The sequence below is a fragment of the Aulonocara stuartgranti genome (genome assembly GCF_965226115.1).
Source record: "Aulonocara stuartgranti genome assembly, chromosome: 17".
In the NCBI taxonomy this organism is placed as follows: Eukaryota; Metazoa; Chordata; class Actinopteri; order Cichliformes; family Cichlidae; genus Aulonocara; species Aulonocara stuartgranti.
The window spans coordinates 17,294,290-17,304,832 of NC_138953.1; the positions used below are offsets into that span (position 1 = coordinate 17,294,290).

Genomic DNA, 10,543 nt, shown 5'->3' on the forward strand with positions numbered 1-10,543 from the left:
AAAGTTACATCTTCTAGGCTTCAGTGTCTTTCTGTTCCAACATGAAGTAAACTGCCCGGTTTTACTAAAGTGTGTACCGTGACCGTTGAGTTGCAGTGTGCAGAGCAGCCTTTCACTGGGACTTTAACAGATGGGTTGCCCTTGGTGAAAATATAAGAACATCCAAATGTGGAAGAGCCCTGGATAAAGACAGCATAATCATATTTTAAATCAGCTCAAAGTAAGAAAGGGAAGTGAATAAATATCCAGATGCTTCACAGTGAGTTCAGTCTTACTGTAAAAACTCCAGAAGAGCATTGGGTCATTATTAGCTTTGAACACGCGACACATTCACCCTGAAAAACACATGAGTTGATCAAATATCTCAAACACACTCAAAGGGCTTCAGTGTTTTAGGGCGGGCTCAAAGGTGAAGGGGCAGAATCTCGCAGTGTCCTCGTGTTTCTGTTCCTGGGATAAAGTCACCTCACTGATCAAATACATTTACTCATCCAATGGAGGCAGAGTCCAACAGTGTAGCATGGTGTGATGATCCAACTATGTGAGCTCCATGAGCTCAGTGCCTTTTGTTTTCACACTGAGCCTCATACGCTGCACATATACATTTAGGGTCAATCGATCATGTCATTAGACGTTAAACTCACCATGATGATTTTAGTCTCTGTGATGTCACATCTACTGGGCAACACAGGTTCGATGGAGGGCGGAGTCAAAACTCCATCCATCACATAAAGACGTCCATTTTTTGCCTCCACAGCTGCCTCCAACACGGCTGCACCATTAACCAAGATCTGGCCCTGAAACAGTGAAACGACGACCGGACAGAAATCCTGAGCTCATGTTGAAAGTGTGGAAAACAGTCTTACTAAAATGCGGATAATAGGAGTGAATTCAACTTTTCTTTAGATGATGAAGGTTTGACACAGAAACCAGGAGCTGATGTTCAGTCAGCTTTAAGTCACACGGCTGTATTCCTTACAGGATCCATGGTGAATATTTACTGATTACACTCATTTCTCCAGAAAATGATTACAGAAATAAAAACGCTGCACTTTTAGGGATTTTTGTTATCTGGATTGTATTTTAAACTCTATTAATAATATTAATAAACTCTATTAATGTCAAGATTTCAAATGTTCAAGTTGAAAGTGAAATAAATTTCAGCAATATTTAAAAAGATCTGCAAGCTTATTAAAGAGACTAAATCTGCATGAACAGCACTAACACACACACACAGAAAGGATATTGGAACAATAATGTCAGTATTATAGCATACTTAGAACCAAACACTTTCCACCCTCCTTTGTTATTTTATAAGATTCATGATATTATTTAAGTATTCAACAGTGACTGTGACAGAGATTTGGGGTGATGTTGGGGGTTACAGATGGTGGAAATCCACACTTACATTTTCCATCACGGTGATTGTCAGAACCTGATTGGCCATTGTCACGTATCTTGGGGTTGACACAGCATTGTAGATCTCCAGCTGCATAACAGGGAGATAAAAAAAAACTGTCAGAGGGAACAAACGTGAATTATTAACGAGTCAGCGGACTGTCGCTCTCACCGCAGTGGCCGGAATAATGTGGTTCCTGAGAAACTCCAGCAGTTTGCTGTGACCCTGAGGATTCAGAACCAATCGTCTGGTGAATTATTCATGACAGACTACAAATTTGTCAGTTTTTGTGTCCATCCTTACGTCAGGGCTCATGAGATACTTCAGGTGTTCTTCTATCATTGCATCAAATGCTGCAGTGGTGGGTGCAAGCACAGTGATTGGTCCCGGCTGGTCCAGCAAAGATGCCAGAGGAGTTTTCTGCAGTGAGCACAAATTGTCCAGTTTGATCAATTTAGAAACTTAAGAACCAGGTCCTCATGCACCCGAATGTGTTACTAAGATAAATGCTCATGCACCGTGTTTGAGGTGGGATTCAGGCGACTCTCGGTCCTGACTCTGCTAATATTTACACATTTCTTCCTGCAGCATGAACATCAGAGACGTCTAATCCTGCAGGACCACAAATCAGTGCAATATTTCCTATTTAATCTGTGTTCAGAACCTAAAACTGATCATAGAAATATCACACTCCAAACATCTTCTGTGTCAGTGTTGACACAAAGCCCTGATCCAGTGTAATAATGTAATGATCCCATCCTCTGGTGGGCAGGAATGTGACTGGGACATTGGGACATGCAATAAAATGTCTTCCAGTGTTCAACTTGTTATTGACTCAATACAGGAAGTTACAGGATGTGATTAACTTCTAAACTGAGAATAAAAAAGTTGGCGTCTGCATGTATTCATGGCCTGATGTTCCTGGTATTGAAGAAAAGAAGTCTATACCTGTAATAAACTGGTGAAAGTCTGAAACTTGCCGTAGTCAGAAACGATCTTCATCAGGTTCTCCTGTGGAACAACAAAGTGTTCATGTAATGAGATGAATGGAGACATAATGAACAGGTTTATCTTTGCTGAGCACATTTACACCCAAACTAAAATCTTTCAGTCTTGCCACCTCAGTGTTGCTTTCTACGATGGGAGGCACGCTTTCCATCAGCCTATTGATGATATGGATGATCCCATTAGATGCAACAACATTAGACTGGATGATTACACCTTTCTTCCTGCCGCCATGGATACGGATTTTGGTTTGAGCGTCCTGGAATGAAACCAGAGGAAGATCTGACAATACAAAATTCTATCAAAGCCATTGGAGGCTTACCACTTTAACATTTGGAAGTGTGAAGACCGTAACAGTTTCACATGTTATCAAAAGTCTCTGAAGTACTTAAGACTGGACTTGGTGTCCACTGTGTGCATCACTTATTTGATTATAAATCTTAATTCATTCTTACAATAAACAGATGTAAGCCAAGTCTGTGAATGCTCTATTTATTGTCATCTTTATTGTGTTTCCAAGGGTTTAAAAACAGGATTCAGTCAAGTTATTTGTTTAATTGCTTAGGGAAAGGGTCTGAGTTTGGGTCTCGGTCAGGTTCTAGTTCGGGTTCTGGGTTAGCATTTTGCTTTGGGTTGGTTTGTTTCTTATGTGAAAAAACAAGTCATCACTCACTTTCCTCAAATTGTTTCAAATCTTTTTTATATTTCCTAATTTTTTTGCTTCGTGCCCTGACATGTTTACACTTCATGTTGTATCAATCTGCTGGTGATGAAGCCTCTCACCCCCTCTGATGTGTCCGTCTCTGCTGATTTTCCCGTCAGTGTGTAGAAGACATCAGTTTTCTTCAGTGTGTCAAACTGCATCATCCCAGCGACCAGATGCATCTTACACAGGTATGTAGCTTTGGACCTGTCCGCTATCAGAGTCCTCACCTAGTAAGAGGAGTAAAGGCAGATGTTTGAATCCTGACTGAACCCGTTTTGATTGAATTGTGTTTTTTCCTCTGGAGCTCAAAGAACGATGAGCTCCCAAAACAAAGCCAGGGTGTGAAAGAAACATAAAAGTGGCTCTAAAGTTAAAAGGAAGCTAAAACTAGCTGCTGATAAAAGTGGATCAGTTTATTTGAAGGGATTCGTACCGGCGTTCCCTTGAAGCCTTTATTTATCGGGATGAAAACGGTGAACGGACCCAAATTCTGCAGCGGCCACGACAAAGATCCTGCAAAACACACACAAACACAATCATCAACATTAGTTCTTTTCATGTGAGACGACTTCATTGACCATCTGTAAAATGTCTCACTACACAGATCGCATCTGAATACCTCCAAAAAACAAGTTGTGCATCAGCTGACGACTTGTCATTGCCAATAAAGCGGAGCAGTAATTGAGCATCGCTCCTATGTTTTACCATGGGATACGTCGGTTATGTCATGTGTTCTGGAGAATAAACAGAGCAGGATCGAACAGGAAGGCTACTTTAGGGGCGACCGTGCAGAACCCAGATTAAACATTTTAAAACTCACTTATTAAAAAAAAGTCCTGGATGTGGTAAATAAAAGTGCTTAAAGGAGAAACTTGAAATAATTTTTCTGTATCAGTTTAATTTTTATGAATGCTAGTTTATTTACTGAGTTTTATTTAATATATCTGTCACTGGGCAGGTCACACCAGAACACCGTAGGCCAGAGGGAAAAGCTTACATGTGTCCCTGCACAGAGAGCTAAAGCTGAGGAAGTGAAAGTTTTCTGCTTTTTATGGACCAAATCACCTCAAACTGAATCCACATACCAAACAGAGTGATGGCATTGCTCAGCTGACCCGTCCACTGGCCTCCTGGTTCTGTGTTCAGGTCATTCAGACGCTCCATGATGTTCCCAATGCAGACTTTACCATTACCAATGTAGCCCTGGAGACAGGCGCACCTGAGGGACAGAGCAGCAAGTGACGGCTCAGTTCTGCAGCTCTGCTACTTGCTGCCTGCAGATTCAGGTATTGGTCCATGCAGACATTCAGTAAAGTAAAGTGACTGACTCAACTTGTCCAGGTCCCACGGTGCTGCAGTTGGCGTTCCGGTGGCAGGAATCAGGTGTGCAGGAGTTCTTTAGGCTGCAGCCACCGCCCGACAGAGTGTCAAACCCAGAGAGGCACTCACAGTGGGACTGAACAGAGCACAGAGCACAGCAGATTCAGAGGTCACTGACAAGGTCATCTGACAGCAAGCCGCTGCCCCCTGTGGGCCACAGCTCGTTACACACATGATGTGAAAGGTCAGCCAAAATGTTTTACCCTGCCCGGTCCATCGTACACACAGCGGGCAGACTCAGCGGCGCAGCCGCCATGATCGGTCTGACACGGGTCAATGGCCATGCAGACCCGCCCGTCCCCGCTGTAGCCCTCATTGCAGGTACACAGGTGCTGGTTTGGTCCAGTGTGGACACAGGAGGCCTGAGCGTGACACACCCGCTGCAGACACGGATTTATGGCTGAGAAAGACAAAGTGACAAAGTGAGAAAGACAAAGCTGGAGCACACAGAGACTCAAAGACTGTGACATTTACACTGACCACAGACGGGAGAGAGAACTAGAGGTGTGAGAGAGAGAGAGAGAGAGAGCACCAAGGGGGTACATATAAGCTCACATAAACACTTGGCTCCTGCTCTCTGGTAGCCGGGTAGACACTGGCACACTAACTGCCCCGTCAGAGCTTCTTCAATACAGCGAGAGTTCTGCTGACAGCTGAGAGCTGCACACTCTGGTAACTCTGAAACACAATACAGGTGTTAGCACAGGTGACAGGGTGCAGGCAAATGCAGAAACTGTATAGGTAACAGGAAACAGGAAAAGATAAGCTGACATGTTACCAAATCAGGAGAAGGACCAGACAACACAGCGGGACACCTGCTGCAGGTGGAGTTACCTGTGAATGTAAAGGTACCAGCAGGAGGACTGACCTTGGTCACAGTTGGGACCCGTGTATCCAGAGAAACAGGTGCATCGGCCGTCGCCCACTATTCCAGAAGCACAGAGGCCGTGGACACAGGAGCAGACTGCAAACAGTGTAAACAGAATTACGGTGGGTCAGAGGTTCCTGAGAACTCAGTGCATCTGTCACAGCTGGAGATGACGTTACCTGAGCTACAGGTGGGGCTGTACCGTCCAGGTGCACAGTCCTCACAGGCAGTTCCTGCAAAGCCCTCCTGGACACACACACACACACACACACACACACACACACAATTAAAAACAATGATAAACAGGATGTGACATCATGGGTAAACTTTAAGAGAGCCGTGGTTCTGGCCTGTAGAGAGACAGATTTGTAATGCAAACAGTTTGCTGCTGGGTCCTGTTACAGGAACCTGTATACCGATGTATTTTTCAAAGGTGGAGGGGTTCTGCTTTTACGGTCATTAATTATTTAAACCTTTCAGCCAACCACCGATGCAACACACACATTTATGGGGTTTGATTATTCACAGGGTTCTTGGGTTCCTGTAACAGTCTGAGATCTAAGGTTCTAAAGGGCTCTAGAATCTAGAAGCTCTGAGGTCATTTACTGTTGGTTCTGTGGACAGTGAGTGTTGTTCAAGGTTCTAATATTATGCCTTCTTTATGACAATAAACCCAGATATATGATTACGTCCTAAATATACATTTATATGGACACAAACTCACGTGAAGACTGCAGATTACAGTGATTGTGTCAGTCTGCTTTCACGTTATTGTAGTTTGTTTTATTTTTTGGTTTGTCTGTGTTCCAATCAGCTTTGCTTTCTCACTCCAATTTACCTGCAAATCAGCTGATTTTTGTCACCAGGTGTGTGACGTGATGTGAGAGCAGGTGTGTGAGGTGACACTGTCTTTCATTGTTCTTGTAACAGCGAAAATAAACATCTATTCTATGAGAGCAGGTGTGTGAGAGCAGGAGTGTGATGTACAGTTAGAGCAGGTGTGTAAGGTGAGAACAGGTGTGTGAGGTCACCTGGCAGCTGCAGGTCCCATTCCCTCCCAGTCCAGCGGAGCAGATGCCTCTGCCGCTGCAGGGTCTGGCGGCCTGGTCAGGACACTCTGAAAGAGAACGGGCACATGGTGTGAACAGGAAGCTGACGCTTCATGATTGTGGAGCGCTGCTGTTGTGTTTTCTATGAGGAAACAGACCCCCCCCACACACACACACACACACACACACACTTCCTGCCATCCTCCTTCATGTCATCACATCACCATCATCTGTTTCCCTTCCCCTCTTCCGCTCACAGAACAAATAACCACCACAGCATCACAGGATAGCATCGCAGGAAGCACGGATACCAGGATCGTTCATTCCTGGGTGTTTTTTTTCCTCTTTGAAAGTTATGAAGAAATCCTTCTTATATTTTTAAGTATTTGAACATGTGCCTGTATTATTTTATCATTACTTTGATGCTAAGTCAGTTTATGGCAGCGTCACTTAGGACCGGAAGGTCGGAGCTGGACCAGAGAAATGATCAACAGTTCATAATGAAAATAACTTCTGTTTGATACCAAACATTTGAAAGTGAACATAGTTTAAAAAAAAAAATCTGTTTTCACATGACTGCACAGCGATGACCATCAAATATATACTGGTTCTCATACTCAGGAGACATTTTACTTGTTATAATTAAGTATTTTTTATGATATTACTCATACTTTCACATGAGTATCAGGACTTTTACTTTTAAAGGTACTTTTACGTAACAACGACTTCCTCCACTTGTTGGAGGATTGCTTTGGGGTTTTCTGTGAAAACTTTGTAAGAGTTTCAGTGATTTTTTTTTCTTTTTTGCGTTTCTAGTGGCAGAGTCTTCAGTGAAGGTGGAGCTGGGGGTGGATGGAGGACAAGCAAAGTCCTAGAAGACCCCAGGTTCAGGTGTGTCAGCTCTCAGGAGCAGAAAAAACTGAGCATTACTTTTCTGCTTTGAACAGATAAAGCAGGCATGAGACGCATGGGGGGGGGGGGTCCACTGAGTAAGCAGATTCCAGTCCTGCTGACAGCGTCTGACCAGAGGAAATGGGGAGGAAGTTTCTGGTTCCTGCAGGACGATCTGGTTCCTACAGAACTGAAAATGTGACACAAGTCACCTGGAAGCCAGAGCTCAGTTTCTTTAGAAGTCTTGTAGTGAATTTCTGGACAGACCGAGTGTGCTGCTGCTAGCATGCTATGACCAATGAGTGAATACAAAAATTATCACAGTCACAAATTTACATTTTAAACTTCTTTAAATTTAAACGTATTGAATTAAATGTAGCACATGGACCAAAGCGCCCGTCCACCCTCACATCACCCTTACAGAAGCTGCTCGGCTGTGAAGTCTCTGTGCTGATGTTAACGCTGGAGGAGGTTTGAAGCTCAGCAGCTCCTGAGTCAGCAGGACTTTTACACTCACAACTTTTACGCACTCGATGGCACCGCTCTGTAACTTCGCATGCTCCTTTACTTCTTGTTTGAGCCGCTGAGGCGCCTGAAAGCTGAAGAAAGTTCACAGCCTGCCTCACAGCAACATCCACACCTGCTCTCTCTCACACATTTGTAAAGGCAGACTGCGTTGCGGTGCTGGACTTTACACACCTGTGGTAACAGGATCATTTTTCCATTCTTTAATACAATAGACTCCCCACTACAAATGTTAGGCCTGTTATTTTGCAGCCTTTTAACATTATATGTGGTAAACGGACTGATTCTTGTACAGCACCTTTCTACTATGAGCACTCAAATCACTTTATACAACATGCTTCTCACACATTCATATAGCCTCTTTTGAATATAACATAATGATTAAATAAAAGCTTTTTGGCTCTTTGAGGACGAGCTGGTGTGTCGGTACTGACCGATGCAGTCGGGGCCCCAGTAACCTGGACAGCAGCTCTTTATTTCCACCTCCTTGTAGCACTCGAAGGAGCAGCCACTGAGGGGCAGCTTCATGCTGGGAGTGTTGATGTAGTACCTGCAGAACAGACAGACAGACTGGAGGTAAAGTGGCTGCTGATGTTGGGATCCAGGACAGCAAGGCTCTCTCCTCTTAGAGGTGGAGGTGGGTGAGGGAGGGGAGGGGTCCTTATATAGCCTGATTCAGACGGAGAGGCTGCTCTGTGGCTCAGTGTGATACGCAGAAGGACTGTTTTGAACCCTGACTCGACAGCAGAACTGTTAACTGTAAATTCAATAGAAAATTATTAAAGAGGTGATGTGGAGATCTTTTAAAGTTTCTTGTGTGAGTTGTGATGTTTGATGTGAAATTGTGGAGGTATTTGAATTTGTGCAAAGAAGCTAATCACAGTTTATTGTTTCAACCATCAGTTGAACCACAATGAGGACTTTGAGTGGACCTGTGCTATGTGGTGCTCACTTGCAGTCCTGGGCGTTGGATCTGGGCGTGGGTTTGAATCCTGATGGGCATAGGATCAGCTGGCTGATGGTGCAGGAGTGGCACATCGTGCGAGTGCGGAGCACTGTCGAGTTGGAGCAAAAGTTCTGAAAAAAAAAGAAAAGAAAAGTGTCTTTCATCAATGTCTACGCTGTGTGAGTGAAACTGTGCTGGCAGTGTGTGGCTGCAGCTCTTAGCAGGACGATTTCCAACGAATCAGGAGCTCAGTGCTCCACACACTGTCAGCGTGCAGGTAAACTAGAAGGTAGCAGTGTGGAAAAGTTCAACTCATCACTTTGTAAAACTATTAAACCTCCTCCTCTGGACCTGAAAACCAAAGACTGCTGCTGGTGGCTCGACTGGAACAGGAAGTAAGTGTAATAACTGTAATAGCAGCTGTGGTTATCTGCTCCATCAGCTCCACCCAGGAAACGGTCAAAGGAGGCAAACAGGACACGGAGTTCCTGGGCCGATGATGACTTCCTGTTACAGCCTGCAGGTTCAGATGGGAATCAGCTGCTGACAGATAAACTGGTTCCTTTTTGCCTTTGCTCGGTGACAGTTGCTTGTCAGCGGGCTCTGGCTGTTGAGATAACCTCTGATGTGATTCCCGCTCAGTTTCCAGTATCAGCTTATCTAAATACGCGGCTTCCACTAATCGATCCGCTCTGTGTCATCTCTATAAGTCGCCAACTTCACTGAAGTTCAACAGTCATCGCATTGCTGCACAGCTATTCCTGTGTGGGCGGAGCTTTAGTCTTTGGCATGTGCGGCTTCTTCCTGCAGTCTCTGCTGTGTTTCTTTGTTTGCAGCTCTGCAGACCTGAGCAGGCTGCTGCAGGTACCTCATACTCCAGCTGTTGGCTGCACCAGCACATATCAGACTGAAGATCTGTTTATACAGAGCACATAATACTACACAGTACTGCCTGTAACCATGGCAACATTCTGCTTGAGTACCCCACACTAGTTATTTCTCACATTGTTTATGTGAATGTAAAGCTTCTTGAATGAGGGTTGGGGCTATTCCCACTGCGTCCACACTCTCAGGTGACTCCCCCTCCCCAGAAAGTGAACGTCAGAGCAAATGATGTGAGCAGTGCTTCAGTCTGCAGCTCATAATATTTCAGTCAGAGAACACATCGCTATGTAAGATATCAGAAAACCAGAAGTTATCACAGATGAAGCTTCAAACAGGACAGCACAACTAAAATAAATGGAGCTCTTTCTGAGCTGATGTGAGGAAGGGCTCTCAGATTCATCTACTCAAAGTTTCACAGAGACGCTGACGCACGACAACCAGTGTCCAAACTTTTACATCCTGAAGCTCATGTAGATTTTTACATCTGAACCGCCGAGTTCAGTTTTTGAGTTTGAAGCTGAACGAACTCCATGAATAAAAACAGGCGGACGAGCTTACCTGTGCAGCAGCTGACATCTTCAGCTCACTCATCATCATCATCATCAGAGAGACACACAGCAGCCGGACGCTCTGCAGGACCTCCATCTCTTCTGCCCTCCAACTTATCCCCGCCAACTCTTTTCAGCTCCTGCGCCTCTGAGCCGCCTCCTCCTCCTTTATCATCCCTCATGTGTTTCCTGAAAAACCAAACTCAAAGGAAACTGCGAGTCCGAGGTACACACTGACCCATACACACACACACACACACACACACACACACACACACACACACACACACACAAAATCAACACTCTGTGTGTCTGTGTTTCAGACCTTAAAAACAGAGACA

General features: G+C 44.6%; 1 protein-coding gene across 5 annotated transcripts in view; it reads right to left on the bottom strand.

Moving 5' to 3' along the window:
• stab2 (stabilin 2) overlaps positions 1–10,319 on the bottom strand; it is a 35,333-nt gene extending 25,014 nt beyond the window's left edge. For 4 of the 5 annotated variants that reach the window (XM_082510429.1, XM_082510430.1, XM_082510428.1 and 1 more), the window contains exons 1-20: positions 10,213–10,319; positions 8,776–8,900; positions 8,258–8,373; positions 6,390–6,475; positions 5,538–5,604; positions 5,359–5,454; positions 5,046–5,168; positions 4,694–4,890; positions 4,439–4,566; positions 4,196–4,329; positions 3,544–3,623; positions 3,188–3,337; positions 2,520–2,663; positions 2,348–2,410; positions 1,703–1,819; positions 1,571–1,624; positions 1,409–1,489; positions 645–797; positions 276–335; positions 78–179 (exon numbers count right to left, since the gene is read on the bottom strand). In XM_082510429.1, coding sequence (XP_082366555.1) covers positions 78–179; positions 276–335; positions 645–797; positions 1,409–1,489; positions 1,571–1,624; positions 1,703–1,819; positions 2,348–2,410; positions 2,520–2,663; positions 3,188–3,337; positions 3,544–3,623; positions 4,196–4,329; positions 4,439–4,566; positions 4,694–4,890; positions 5,046–5,168; positions 5,359–5,454; positions 5,538–5,604; positions 6,390–6,475; positions 8,258–8,373; positions 8,776–8,900; positions 10,213–10,299 — 2,163 coding nt within the window. In that variant the 5' untranslated portion in view covers positions 10,300–10,319. Of the gene's footprint in view, positions 1–77; positions 180–275; positions 336–644; positions 798–1,408; positions 1,490–1,570; positions 1,625–1,702; positions 1,820–2,347; positions 2,411–2,519; positions 2,664–3,187; positions 3,338–3,543; positions 3,624–4,195; positions 4,330–4,438; positions 4,567–4,693; positions 4,891–5,045; positions 5,169–5,358; positions 5,455–5,537; positions 5,605–6,389; positions 6,476–8,257; positions 8,374–8,775; positions 8,901–10,212 lie in introns of those variants that run through there. The other variant, XM_082510431.1, reaches the window with a different exon arrangement.
• Positions 10,320–10,543: the final 224 nt, after the last annotated feature.